Source organism: Brachypodium distachyon, chromosome 1 (assembly GCF_000005505.3).
Source record: "Brachypodium distachyon strain Bd21 chromosome 1, Brachypodium_distachyon_v3.0, whole genome shotgun sequence".
Taxonomy (NCBI): Eukaryota; Viridiplantae; Streptophyta; class Magnoliopsida; order Poales; family Poaceae; genus Brachypodium; species Brachypodium distachyon.
In genome coordinates this window covers 6,896,515-6,911,474 of record NC_016131.3, presented here as the reverse complement: position 1 = coordinate 6,911,474, position 14,960 = coordinate 6,896,515, and the positions used below count along the sequence as shown (strand labels likewise).

The 14,960-nt window shown below is 44.6% G+C and overlaps 2 protein-coding genes and 1 non-coding gene across 3 annotated transcripts; 2 read left to right on the top strand and 1 right to left on the bottom strand.

The window, feature by feature from the left end:
• Positions 1–130: 130 nt before the first annotated feature.
• On the top strand, positions 131–1,457 carry LOC100839558 (STS14 protein). Its single transcript, XM_003559412.4, has one exon. It carries the CDS (start codon positions 511–513, stop codon positions 1,117–1,119), a length of 609 nt encoding a protein of 202 aa, XP_003559460.2. The 5' UTR covers positions 131–510; the 3' UTR covers positions 1,120–1,457.
• Positions 1,458–3,904: 2,447 nt separating this feature from the next.
• On the bottom strand, positions 3,905–4,068 carry MIR171B (microRNA MIR171b). The gene has a single exon (NR_126860.1). It is a non-coding gene; the product is annotated as a microRNA MIR171b (primary transcript).
• A 3,948-nt stretch (positions 4,069–8,016) lies between these two features.
• Positions 8,017–10,957, top strand: LOC100837829. Its single transcript, XM_003560109.3, has 2 exons — positions 8,017–8,314; positions 10,193–10,957. Exons 1-2 carry the CDS (start codon positions 8,160–8,162, stop codon positions 10,266–10,268), a joined length of 231 nt encoding a protein of 76 aa, XP_003560157.1. The 5' UTR covers positions 8,017–8,159; the 3' UTR covers positions 10,269–10,957.
• The last annotated feature ends 4,003 nt before the right edge of the window (positions 10,958–14,960 follow it).

Genomic DNA, 14,960 nt, shown 5'->3' with positions numbered 1-14,960 from the left:
GCTATTGAAGTTGTCTTGAAATCCAACCCAACGGTGCTACCACTGGGCAGTGCACTGATTCGTCTTGGTGCCCCTTTGGTGACTACTGATTTTATCCGTGCCCCTGCGTCGACCCCGACGCCGCGTTCCAAGTTCCCACCGCTCAAGCAGCCAGCCGTACGTTGCCCGCGTTCCGCACCGGCCAACATGCGTTGCGTCCGTCCTAGTCGCAGAACGTCGTGTTGATCTGGATCTCGAGATCGAATCAGAGATACTGGACGCGGCCTCTGATCCATTGACTCACGCCAAACAACTCCATGGGATCTCGCCAGGTTCCGCGCTCCACTTGCAAGCCACGCGATCCGACTGCCGCGTAGCCATCGCTCGCTGCCGGGTTTGCTGCTGGGGCTTTCTTAACTCGCTAGCGACAACTCCCTCGCGCGCGCGCACACACCCGAGTCAGTGACTGCACTTACTCACTCTTGAGTCTTGAGTGCTTCGCCATTACTCGGCTCACCTACTCCAGATCTCATGGCTCCCCAGCGCCGCCACCCCGCGCCAACAGCGCCCATGGCGTGCTCCCTCCTGCTCCTCGCGCTCTGCCTCGCACCACCAGCACACGGCTCGCGCGTCCAGCCCACGGCCACTACCAGCAAGGCTCCTCCAGCGCCGGTGCCGGCACCACCACCTCCGGCGTCCAAGGCGACGACCACAGCGCCTCCCGAATCCGACGAGTTCCTGGCGCCGCACAACAAGGCGCGCGCGGAGGTGGGCGTGGCCGCGCTGCGGTGGAGCGCGGGGCTGGCTTCTGCCGCGGCGAAGACGACGTCCCAGCAGCAGCGGCAGAGCGGGTGCGCGTTCGCGGACATGGGCGCGAGCGCCTACGGCGCAAACCAAGGGTGGGCCAGCTACCGTGCGCGGCCCGGCGAGGTGGTGGGCTCGTGGGTGGCCCAGGCCCGGTACTACACGCACGCCAACAACAGCTGCGCCGCGGGCCAGCAGTGCGGGACGTACACGCAGGTGGTGTGGCGCCGCACCACGGACGTCGGGTGCGCGCAGGCCACATGCGGCACCGGCGCCACGCTCACGCTCTGCCTCTACGACCCGCACGGCAACGTGAAGGGCGAGAGCCCCTACTAGCTTAGGTACTCGTCAGGTTAATTGGTACACTGGTGGTTGTCTGCCTCTTGCGTTTGAGGCAGCGGTTGCCCGCCGGCGCCGGAGCCGGAGCGAAGTTAGAGACTTGGAAGTAGTACTTGTACGATGTAGCTCACTCATGCTGTGTGCCTTGTTCCGTTAGTGTTGTGTTGTGATCTGATATCTATCACTGTTGTGTTCTTGGTGCCTGGAACTGCTTGCATGCGTTCGTAAGAAACAAATTAATGTAGTGATAGTGTGAGCCTATGTGTTTCAGTGTTTGCATGGTGGATGCTTGTGATGTGATATTCTTAATGTGGTCGCCAGTGCGCCACATAGTATATCTTGGGAGATGTGTGCATAGCAACAGGGGAACCTGGCGCTTCCGGATGCGCAGGCGTATTTGTGTAGCATCGATGGCTGTACTGCATTGGACAAAACAAAAATTATTTGGACACCCGGCCGTGTGACTCACATCAGCTCGATGATGCACTGTAGGCCCTCCTTGTTTCGACACTCATGTGATTGAATTTTTTTCCCATTGTATAACCGGCGTTCATACACACTCCTATCGTTTTTAAACTCTCAACTTGCCAAAAATACGTAAATTGTCTCTCAATTTACTCGTATACTTTTCGTTCCAAACTGTTGAAACCGAACATCAACGGTCTCTCACATGTTTATAGCGGTTCTTTGATGCCCAACGTGGCATGGTCTATCCCATCGGCGAGTGGAGGGAAAGGAATCCACCACCACATGGCTTTACATGCCATCCATGTCATTATAGCTGAAAACACCCTAATGTACTCATGCGCAGACCTATAAAAATTAATACAAATCATAGTTAATTAACATACTAATGCACAAACCTATAAAAAAAATACGAAGCATAGTTAACATGTAGACTTCCCTAAGCTTGGATTTGCAAATCACTTTTGGTGTTTTTATTTTGAGCACAAGCAGATCAACATAACATCTCAGTAATAACAAATGTGGTGTTCATCTAGGAAGGTCATGTTGAGACCTGATCGGGTATCGGGAAGGGTACCCTCTAGTTGACATCCGTTGGCTTGCTCCTTCTCTCATTGAGACATCGGTCGGGTCTCGGGAACGTCCCCTCCAAGGAACTGAGTCTTGAGCGGGCAAGAGTCATAGAGATTTGTGTCCTCTCGACGCTTCCTAACCAAGGTGCCGGCAAGCCACGCTTCGCGAGGCGACCAGACGTGCTTGAAAACATCGATGTGTCTCTCTTCTCGGTATACTTCAGCCTTCTCTACCAAGGACGGAGTGCACACAAAACGAACATTTACACATTAGTCTATCAACACCCTTTTACTTTGGTGTTGTCCCTCACAAGAAGCATTTTTTTGTCACCCGACTATCACAAAAGTATACATTTTTCCATGCGACCTAATGGCGGGTTCCACTATCAGAGATAATGGAACAGACCCGAGTTCAAAAGGTTCACCCAAAAACAGAAAAAAAAACCATAGAGTCTTCGGCACACACTTGTCGCCTAATGGGATCAAGAATACACACATGCAACCGGGAGGTTTGTTTTTTCAGACGGATATCAGGGCCGCTGGATCAGTTAGAACTTAGCAAAATAGCTTGTCAGAAAGACACCAACCATGTCTTCACTCATTATCTTCCTCCTCGTCCTCTTCAGTATATGGACCAGCTGCTGGCGCATCTTCGATCAGTCGGATCTCCACCAAAAGTATACATTTGGTCGCTTATCGTTTCTTCTTGCTGTACATATTTTGTCTCTCAACCGTGGAAACTATGTACTTCTGGACACTCGATCCATTAAGCGGTATTGCTGCCAAATGGAGTGGTTTTGCATCTAACTTGTCATGTTGTCATCCACTAAGAGCATGTCCGGCATGACGTCAATCCTCAGGATTCTTGTGGGGGTTACTCCTCGAGAAGTGTCGGTTCATGCAACAGATTCTGGAGGAGAAGAGAGCCTTGGAGAGTGCCAACGCAACTCCGAGAGGGGAGCGAAACCAACCATGTGGAAAGTCGCATGCAAAACCATCCCAAAAATTGATTTTGATTCAAATAATATTTGAATTTGATTTAATCCTAGAAGACTTTTAGTCCAACCTTTTCATACATGGGTGTCACATGAAAATGGATAGTTTCAATGTCATAAATGTTTCATTGTTAGGATTTGAATCTCATGTCGACACTATAATTTTTTCTTGAAATCAGCTAAATTCACGCAGAAAGGAGTTACCATGCATATTTTATTTTATTTTATTTTATTTGCGCAAAAGTTACAATGCATTTTAGCGAAGGAGAAAGTGTGCAGTGCAGGTGGTTCTTCTCATACATGTAAGTTACTTCTAAAACTTCAGTTTTTTGAACTTCAACCAGTTGGCGTCCACACGGTTTTTTTTCTTTTCATGAAGTCGTCTGAAATGTTTGAAGGTGAAATATGACGACACCAGGCAAGTAGGTTGTCCCACGTGGAAGCGTGATTCTTGCTACGAGTATGGAACTTTTGGAGTGAAAAATTGAAATGCTGGACTAAAAGGTTTTGTAACCTGATATCTCGAATTGGAAAGCAAGGAAATTGAACTTGAAGGGTGGAGAAGAAAGAAAGGAGAAGTGATAGAGAGAGTCCAGGATAGGGATTTCCGGTAAGCGTGGAAACTCAAGATTGATCATGAAACAGAAGCCCGCAACTGAAAAACTTGGACTTAACTAAAAGAGTGTAAGAAGACAACACGAATTCCCCCCGAAAAGGACCATACCTTAACAAACAAGCGTTGGATTCTCACGGTACAGGTTGCTAGGCAAAGAAGCTTGCGATATTGGCACGGCTCAATCAGATGGAGCGAAACATCATCGCAGCTTGCTCGCAAGCCAGTGCATGCAGAGACCACCCGATTTGATTGAACCGTGCCAACATCGCACTCTCCCAGCCAGTATAGTAATCCTTGGAGCCGGAGGCGATCGACGACCAACACCCCCCTGAGGCAAATTTACCTCACCATCTTATATATAGCCAATGGAACTTTGACCGAAACAAACTCCTGCCAGTGTAAACTCAAGCGATCAAAAACTTGGACCGATTGACAATGGAGCGAGCTAGGAGCTGAATTAATAGGCGGCAGAGCGCGCGTAAGCCGAAGAGAAAAAACGGGAAGGAGATGGTTGAGACGTCAATGTCCGTGCTGCGAAGGAAGCAAGCATGCACCACGCAGCCGAAAATACAAATGCAAATTGCGAGAGCCAGAGGACGTAAGCAAGCAAGAGCTAGCTAGCTAGCTCCTCCGGTAACCGGTAGCTAAGCTAGAGACAGAGTGGTGGTTGTGCCGGTTGACGATTTAGCGCGGCGGCTAGCGATGGAGCTTAGCTAAGGCTATAACCAATACGTGCTCTGCCGGCCTGAGCTCCCTGATCTGTCTATGTCGTCACTGCCAATGTGTCATGCTTCTGAGTTCTGACCGGCCGGCCGGCAGGGAGCACGCACGCGCCAAACGTGCGTCAAGTTCTCGCCTTTTCGGTCTGAAACATAGTGCTTGTGCTGGGGTTGAACGCGTTAATTGGCCGGGGCGACGAGCGGATTGTTGACCGCTTCTGGCTTGCTTTGCTGCATCGTGTCGTTGCTTGTGAAGCGTGATCTGTTAGGTCAGCTGGCGGGAGATTTAGGTAGCTGCTCTATAGCTAGGCGACAGTACACGGGAATTGGTAGACAATGGGGGTTCGATGACCTGTTTCTCGGAAAAGTATCGGCCGTCGTCGACATTTTATTTCCAGAGAGCTGGAGATAGCTTAAACTATGCTAACAGTAATAAGCTAGCTGCATTTCCAACAACCCCTATTCACTGGATGCTCTGATCTGATCCTTTCTTTGCTCCTATGGTCGCGTGACTTCTCTCCTTTCCTCCTCTGGTTCGCCGCCGCGGATTTGGTCCTCGGACGACATTCGCACGATAAGACACAAGCACGAACGTTCGTCAGAAACAAAAATCCTAAGATCAGCGCCCTACTGATGTATTTTGTAGCTGTCCTATTGATCTCGAAGATCTTGTTGTTATAGCGGAGCCCCATGCTAGACATGAGCACACTGTGTCTGAATGTACGCATGGTACAAATCAATGCGCCCCTGCTTGGGATTCTTCCATAACAGTACGTGAAACTAAACATGCTCGATTCGGATAGCCCATATGGCCGCCTTCCTCGACGAATCTTTAGCTTAGCATAGGATGGTCACGTTTCCAGAAATTTAAGGCGCCACAGGAGCTTGACATGGACGGAAAATTCTGAAGCCTAGATACTTGGTTAACGTATCGACGGATAATTAGCAATCGAATATCTGAGGCGCCAATTCGACCAATTACGACCAATGTGTGGAATCACCTGGCGTCTGGCGATAATTGGTACTCCCTTGGTCTCATATTAAGTGACGAAATATTATATGTATCTAGACGTTTTTTGGATATGGATACATCCATATTTGGGAAAATTTGAGTCAGAGGGAGCACGAGAAAAAAAAAACGGACAGTGCCATGCACGACAAATCGATTGATAATGTGCTGGTTTAAGAATCAATCGTGGGCACATCAGCATGATCCGAACAGATAAATAAGGACACGTAGTTAAAGGATAGGTGGAGATTGTTCAACCAATCCGATTGTACGATTTCTTATACTAATGCCAAGTGCACATACACATGCTGGTACCAACAGAATTATAAATAGAAATGGTCGGCTTTTTATATGCTACAGGTAGGGGTTTGGATTGCGGGGAAAGATGCTACTACCTGTTCTTAGCATGATCCAGTCAGGCAGACGTGCATCAGTGTGCTTCTTTAGGGTCTTGTCTATGAATTATTATGAAGAAGAAATTTCTTTCAAATCCCAATGTTGGAGAGTATGCACAGGTCAGGTACAGCCGCCCAATTGGCACGGATGCATGGTCTGATCTTGCTATCTGTATAGTTTCCAGCAAGACGGTGTAGCCCGACAAATGCTAACACGGGTCGATCGAGCAACCGTGAGGGGCACATCGGTCAACTCAACGGTGAATGATACGAATTGGTTGTCGATCGCATCGATTTGGTTATATCCAATCATCTCCTTTTTGACGATATAATGTATCCAAATCAATAAGTGGTCGACGCAACGGTATATGGTTGGGAGTAAACAGAGAAAATTAATAATATCTTTTACAATACCCCGAAATTAATATGGGCCTTTCATTTTCTTCAATCGGATGGATAATCTCAACTGGTACTCCACGTGAGTAGGATAGAGTACCATGTCAAAAAATCAGGAAGTACATTGGATTTAGGGGTAAACACGTAATCTGAAAGTCAATTAGAGGCAAGATGCCCATAACACTATCCATACATTCAGCACGTATGGAAGGTGCTCCATAATTCCTGCAGGTTGCTCCAGAAAAGCGATTCCACTTGATCCTCGTTAATTACTCATGGAAGGTGCCGCCGGCGACCATTTTCTGCATGCACCGGAAGGATGAGTGACCAGCTAGTAGTTAGGAAGGGATGGATTAACGAAGAAAGTGGCTCGATGATTAGTGGCCGGGCCGGCGGCGCTATTGCGATGCGAGGCCAATGATGCAACAGCGAACAAGACGGTGCCGGCGAGAACTTGCGATAGAACGCGCGTGCAAGGAAAACAAGATTGACGAAGATCTGGCCTGCGTGAGGGATTCTGTTGAGAGATGCGCTTTCATCGGGATTAGTTACGGGTCACACGATAGACAAAGAAATTACTAAACTACCCTTTTAATCGAATGGTCAGATTTGAGTGGCACTCCCACCTTCTTCACGGGAGTACCGGGGTACCGTAAAAATCCTCACCCAATTAATCATCATCATGATGAAAATATATCACTAATCAACTGATACCAGAGTACATTCACGAGCAGGAACAAAGAACATTTTTTTTTCTTGACCAAGTAAAGCACCTCTTTATTCATGTGCTATCATGGTTACTTCTCGGAGGAGGAGAGGTACAATACTATCATGAAAATTTTCTAGCCAAATAAGAGGAGGAGAAAATCTAGCTAGCTGAGCTAGTTCATGCGCTACCATATTTGCTTCATGGGGACAATGAGCAGAGGAGATCTTGACACAATCAGGAGTAAGATAAAAAAAGTCGTCAAAACACCGCAGTTCCAAGTCCTGTTGATCTATCTCTTTGGTTCAAAGTGTCAATAACCTCCATGCTATCAGAAGGCAATTGTATCCTGCTGTACGGGCTAGCTCGAGACCAAGGCGAAGAGCCATGTCCTCAGCCACTGCCACTGGGACCGTCGGAAAGCAAGTGATTTTATGGTTTGCCGCTGCAACAAACTCCCCCTTGTGATTACGAAGAACAGCCCCAATTGTACCATCCAACGTTTCTTGATCAAGAGGAGCATATTAAGTTTTATAATATCCCGAGGAGGTTTCAACCATGCCTTTTGATGGAAGCTTTCTTCACTCTAGACCGAGCAAAGTGCAGGAACAAAGAACATTACCACACACTGAGATGGACAGCTTATTATAGCCAGGTGCACTCTTTTTGTTTTTGACTGAACCTTGTCAGAGGGCATGGTGTTACCGCACTTTCATTTAGAAGAAGATTGACCTAGTGTACTTTTTTTTTTTGGAAACTATTGACCAAGTTTACGAGGAAAACTAGATCCAAAATCATACAAAACGTTTTGGCCCAGCGTGTATTTCGGAAACGGCACGAGCGTAATAGGCCGATTCAACTTCGATATTCAGTTTGCTCAAAAAAAAAACTTCGATATTCAGAGCCCATATTGCTCAGCATCCAAGTGAACTAACTGGGCACGAGTTGTAGCGGAGAAAACGGCCCACTAAAGACCCTTCGGTCCACAAAACTTGGCCCAGCCCGGTTACACTCGCAGAACTAACAATTCCAGGAATCTGAAGATTGATTCGAGATCCCGAGGTTTTCGCCACGATCCACGAAGCTCAGGCAAAAAGGCGGCTCCGGTCCGGCCGCCGCCACGACACCCCGACCGACGGTAGAGCGAGAGATAGGGAAACGGAGATGGCGCTCACCAACTTCATCGTGACGGTGGTGGCGGTGGGCGCTGCGGTGCTCCTCTTCACCACCGACGTCCGCAAGTCCGGCGCCGTCTTCCGCCGCAACGCCCGCCAAATCCGACAGTGGCTCGAGGAGGACACGGCCTCCGCCGCATCCAAGTAACGCCGCCAACAATCACTTACTTCCCCGCTAACTGTACTTTTCTAAGTAGGGTTCAGTTTGATGCTAATTTTAGCACGCGTCACATCTATATAAGGGTTTGCTGTCTAGGCTTAGGCTTAGGTGTCGTTTTAGAATCGGAGAGTAAAATTGGGAGCGATCCAGTTGTCCGTAGTGTCTGATCTTAAATTACTTGCTCGAAGAGACGAGCTCAACATTTTACATCAACCGTTTGTGACTTTGAGTGGTATGATTTGTTGACATTCTTGAGGCAAAATGATTGATCCGTGGATTTGAATTCTGAGGGCCTAGGGACCAAGATGGATGAGGTGGATTTGGCTTGGTCCCTCCGAAGAATCTGCTTCTTTGTTGAAATTCGAAATCAAGTTCCTAAAGATAGTTTAGAAGTTCAGGGTTAGGTTTCTGAACCAGAGTCTTAGGTTCAAGAGAAGGATGTTGTGAGGTGTATTTTCCAATATACCTGGGTTAGTTGGCGCCAATATTTTCTGGAGAGCTATGCTCTTTCAAGAAATTTTCCTGGCTGGCCTAATATAGTCGAAGTTGCGGTACCAAAGGGTAACGGCCTATGGGGAATAATGAAAAAAATGCATAACAAAATGATGATGATTCTGTAAGCAATGATGTCCATGCCATTGTGGAAATATCTCTACATAATGCTTTTTTAGGATGAATTTTTAAGAGATGGTCGGTCATAGTGTTGCTGTATGATCTCTAAGATTATGCTTTCTTTTGAACTGTGCCACATATTGTACCACACCATCTAATTGGCAATAGCTAGTATATGATTAACATGTTACTCTCATTACATTGTTTAAACAATTGGTATTTGTGCCGAATTTGAGCTGAGTTAAGCTAGGCTGTCATGGTCCCAGCTTGTGTGTGACTGGTTTGGCTTGTGCTGTTAGATGCGATTGGACTCATCTAGATAAGGCTTGGAGATATTCCGGGCGGCCAGTTTATTTTGATGAAATGTTATATTATTCCTGTAACAGCTATCGGATCATACTAAATACATGCTGACACCTATTACCTACAGAAATAAATTCTCGGTCTCATATTACATTATAATAAAGAATCTACGTTTCAAGAAATTTTCCGTGTTATCATCTGAAAAGTGTTATCCTGTTCTATTGGTCGCAATTGGAATTTGTTCTACCCCCTCATTTTCCATAATTAAGTTTTTAAATCAACTCCACATTTCATACTTAAAAATTGAGCATGTAATTAGTGTAGGAAAGCAATATATGATTGCACTTAGTACTTGTACTATCTTAAAGTTGAGCATGTCGCGATGTGTAGGCCCTGAGTTAGTGGGTTTTCTTAGTTCTTTTTTATGCATAAGGAATGTAGACCAGTATATGTTCTTTTATACTTTCCATATGCCACTATGTTTATATAGTTTAATCTTTACATATTTGACTTGTTCCTCTACTTGATTAACTGTAATTTGGTTCCACTATGTTTATTTAAGCAACTCTACTTACGTTTATACGTTTGCATCAATCTGTAAATGCACATCTGAACTGGCATTATCATATTGCCGTGTAGTTCATGTATGATGTAGCAAAATGCTACTCATAGTTGGTCTTAGTTGTTCTTGGAATGACTAGCTTTGCAGTAGCATGCAACAAAACCCTCCTTGTTCCTCCTAGCACATCACGAGTTCCAATGATGATTTTTTATAACAATGCCATCTTCACCTGATTATCAAGAGGATATATATGGAAGTATGTTACTGTGTTTACTAAACTAACAGTTATTGGTACATATGAATAACACTATGCATTTCTGTTGTTTATGAAGCAGTACACTTCCTGCTTGTTGCAGTTCGATCATTAAATTTAACAATGTTGCAGGTCTGCCAAAGAAGCAGTGCCGCCTCCCAAGAAACCTGACGTGGAGATCCCCAAGGACAAGCCAAAGGATCACTGAAATGGAAATGTTAATACGCATGATATATTTTTTGTCGAAGTTAGTTAACCTGTTCCACCCGTACTGAGTGTTAGAGATCTGTAGATCCTTGATACATGCATAACAAACATGTTTTCATTTTGAGAGAAGTATTTTGGGCCTGTGTAGATGCAGATTAGAAACCAGTCCACAATAAGAGATATCAAATAAGCAAAGTGTTTGCCAATTAAAATTTACTGCTAAATAAGAATCAGTTAGCATATGTGTGAGTACTATGGTAAGAATCCTCCCATTTATGGAAGGAGTTAAGCATGTCTGCTGCACTGGATAAAACACCCACACATAAAAGGCTACAAAGTCACTAGATTATCTTATCTTATTTTGTCTACGAGCTTTCAGATATTTAGCAGTAAATTTAATTGGCAAACGCTTGCTTATTTGATATCTCTTATTGTGGAAACGCTAGCATATGCTTTCTGTGATGCACTGCTGTTATAATACGCAGAAACATCACTTCAGAGATAGTTATTCAAGGGAAACCCATTTTCAGTATTACCAATGCTGCCTGAAAATGTGATCCCTGCTTGGAGAAAGGTGCACTTCTGACTCACAAGGAGCTGCATCAAGAACTAATCCAGCACAATAGTATTTTTGCTTATTACATATATAAGTATGGAAATTTAAATCAGTCTTGACATTGGTATTGCTGAGTATGACTTGATCAATCTGTTCTGATGCTCCTTCTACTCTTCCACAGTTCATATTTCATTTTGCACAACTTTGGTTTGTGAACTGCTAGTTGTTAGTATTTACTCTGAATCCATCATAAAAAATAGGAGGGCAGATTGTGATCAGAATGATCATATTACACCTGTCTCTGTAGATTTTGAAGAATTAAATTCTTTATTATCAGATGAGGATCAGGGGTTGGGAGAGATGGATGGGTGTGATGAAATTCATCTCTCTTATTCCACTCCCATTAGGAAAAATCATAAGTCGAAACCACCTGATCTGGTCAGTGTAAAACCTCAGGTGAAAGTTAGTAGGAGAGGGAAGAAATGAAAGGACTCATTTGGAATTGCAGGGGCTTGGGATCTTCTGATAAAAGAAGATTTGTAAGGGAGCTCCTGACTACACATAAAATTGATTTTCTTGGTATCCAAGAAACTCAACTTCAGGATTTTAGAGACTGTTGGCTAGTATTGGTGCCAAGCAGGATTTTAGTTGGCATGTGCTACCATCTAATGGTAGATCTGGGGGAATACTTTTAGGGGTGAAAACTGTGGATTCGGAAGTCTGTGGGGTTGAATTTGGTGAACATTTTGTTCTGGCCCAGATTAGGAGTAGGGTGAATGCTTTAATCTGGGATCTGATTGTGGTTTATGGACCTGCGCAATATGCTGGGAAAGAAAATTTCCTCAGGGAATTGGCGCAGGTCTGCTCTAGAATTAACAATCCCACCTGCTTGGGTGGTGATTTTAATTTGATCAGAAGAGCTGATGAGAAAAGCAATGAGGGGGAATGTGACAAATGGAGCTTTTTATTCAATGCTGTCATTGAATCTTACAACCTAGTCGATCTACCTCTTGTCAATAGGAAATTTACATGGTGCAACGACCATGAAAACCCTATTTACAGGAAACTTGATAGAGTTTTAGTAACTACCAGTTGGTTAGAAGCTTTCCCTCTGGTTCATCTATCTGCTCTGTCTAGGGAGAGATCAGATCATACCCCTCTGGTTTTAGACACTGGGAGTGACTGTCCTAAGTCTACTTGTTTCAAGTTTGAACTCTGGTGGTTGCTTAGGCCTGAACTTTCTTTAATTGTTAAGGAAGTATGGGACTTGCCAGCTGGCAACAGATCTGCAGCTGAGGAGTGGGTGTGGAGACTTGCGGTTTTAAGGAAAAAACTGAGAGGTTGGAATAGGAACATTGCTAGTGAGAATAAGAAGATGAGAGAGGAGCTGCTGGCTAACTTGGACACTTTAGATAAGTTAGCTGAAGCAGGAGGTGCTTCTACTTCGGTCAGGCCTTTTCAGTTAGAACTGAAAAAACAGTATAACATCTTGGCAAAGGAAGATGAGATTAAGTGGTGGCAGAGGGCAAAAAGTCAGGATTTGAAGTTGGGGGACAACAATACAAAAAATTTCATGAACAGAGCAAGTGGTAGGAGAAGGGAAAACAAAATTTTCCAGCTTTGTGATAGGGATGAGGTAATTCAAGGTGACCAGAATCTGTTGGCTCATGCTACAGAATTCTATAAATCCTTGTTTGGCCACTCTGAAGTGTCACAAATTAGGATGGACCTACCCTTTCCCCATCAGATCTCTGTTGAGGACAATTTTAGTATAACTAGAGATTTTTCTTTGGAGGATATAAAGAGAATTGTCTTCTCTTTAGATCATAACAAAGCCCCACGCCCAGATGGTTTCCTTGGGGATTTTTATCAATTTTTCTAGGATATTATCAAGGGCTCCCTCAAAAGACTGTTTGATGAATTTACTAGAGGGACTTTGGACATTGGGAGGCTGAACTTTGGGACTATTACTCTTCTTCCTAAGGGAGAAGATGCTGATAGAATCCAAAGGTTTAGACCCATGTGTCTAATGGATGATAGTTTGAAAATTTTGACTAAAGGAGTGAACTACAGACTTTGTGAGGTAGCAGATGAGGTCATAGAGAGGTCACGGATTGCTTTTATGAAAAATAGAAACATAATGGAGGGCATTTTAATTCTTCATGAAGTTCTTCATGAAGTTAACAGGAAAAAATTGTCTGGGGTCATTTCAAAATTGATTTTGAAAAAGCCTACGACAATGTGAACTGGGCTTTTTTGTATAACATACTGGTTAAGAAAGGCTTCTCATATAAATGGAATGACTGGATCTTTCGTATCATGACGAGTGGTAAAGTCAACATTAAGATGAATGACTGTTTGGGCCCTTGCTTTAATACCCACAGAGGGGTTAGGCAAGGGGATCCCCTGTCTCCCATCCTTTTCAACCTGGTTGTGGATGCTCTGAGTGTGTTGATTAAGGAAGCGCAAAGGTGTGGTGTGATTAAAGGGATTGTTCCTCATCTGCAGGAAAATGGCATTGCCATTCTCCAATATGCAGATGATACAGTCTTTTTGTTGGAAGAAGGGGATAAAAATGCTAGAAATTTGAAATTCATTCTCTGTCTTTTTGAACAAATGTCTGGCCTAAAAATAAACTTTCTAAAAAGTGAAGTTTTCTCCTTAGGAGCAGCCGAGGAGCATGCTAACATGTATGGGGAGATTTTTACATGTCAGCCAGGAGTACTCCCCATGAAATATCTAGGTATACCTATTGACAAGTCTAGACTTGCCAATACACAGTGGAAATTTCTAGAGGATAAAGTGGAAAAGAAAATGAAATGTTGGCAAGGGAAAGTTTGTCCATTAGGGGAAGAACTATCCTCATGAACTCCTATCTTTCTTCCATCCCTTTCTACATGCTTGCTTTCTTTAGAATGCCAAAAGGGGTGGAGAAAAGAGTGGATTACTTCAGATCCAGGTTACTGTGGCAGGAAGATCAAGGTAATAGAAAATATCACCTTGTGAATTGGCCATCAGTCTGTACACCAAAGGATCTGGGGGGCTGGGTGTTTTGAACCTGGAGGTGATGAATACTAGTTTACTTTGTAAGTGTCTTTGGAAGCTTGAGAATGAAGAAGGTGCTTGGCAAAATATTTTGAGGAAAAAGTATCTACAAAAGCAGACTCTTACTCAGGCTCCTTTGTCTCTGGTGTGTCTCAATTCTGGGCTGGGCTCATGGGAGTGAAAGATCTGTTTTTTGAAAGATGCCAAAGAGTGTTAGGATCTGGTACTAGGACCCGATTCTGGGAGGATGTGTGGGTAGGTGACAAACCTCTATGTGAGGTTTTTGTTAAACTGTACAATATTGCCTTCAGCAAGAACATCACTGTGGATAAAGTGATCTCTTCTTGGGGGGGGGGGGGGGTGTCTGATTTTTAGAAGAACTTTGTGGGGGGAGCTAGCAGAGCAATGGAAAGGCTTGTTGGAGGTCATTGCCAATACCAGATTAACTGAATCCAGGGATTCTGTTAAATGGCTGGTGGGGGGGGGAATGGGTTCACTGTTAAATCCATGTATAATTCGTTGCAAACCAGTAAGCCTAAGAAAGTATATAAGCAGGTGTGGAAAATGAAGCTACCTGCTAAAATTAAAATTTTCTTGTGGTTAGTCCTGTGGGGAAGGATATTGACAAAAGATAACCTGTTGAGACGCGGATGGTCTGGTGATCACCACTGTATGTTTTGTGCGCTGGACAAGAGCATCGACCATCTGCTGTTTCAATGTCCTTTGTCTCGTTTTGTTTGGGGTATCTTCAAAATAGCTTTCGATTTGGACGATTTGCCCGCTAGTTTGAGTCAGTTTGGGGGCTGGATCTCCCAGTTCCATGGAGCTGATTTAACTGTTGCAAAGATTTTCACTGCAGCGGTGTTTTGATCCCTGTGGAAAACCAGAAATCGTGCTTGCTTTGATAATATTCAGTCTCATGACCCCGTCGGGGTTATCTATTATGTCTGTCATTGGATTGATTTTTGGAGTGATCTGCAGAAACCAAGGGTGCAAAGGGCGCTGCAGCTCGGAGCTAAGAAGATGCGGCTGGTCGTTGGGGAAGTCTTTAGCCGCTCAAGAGGATGGACGACGCTGGGCCGAAGGATCACT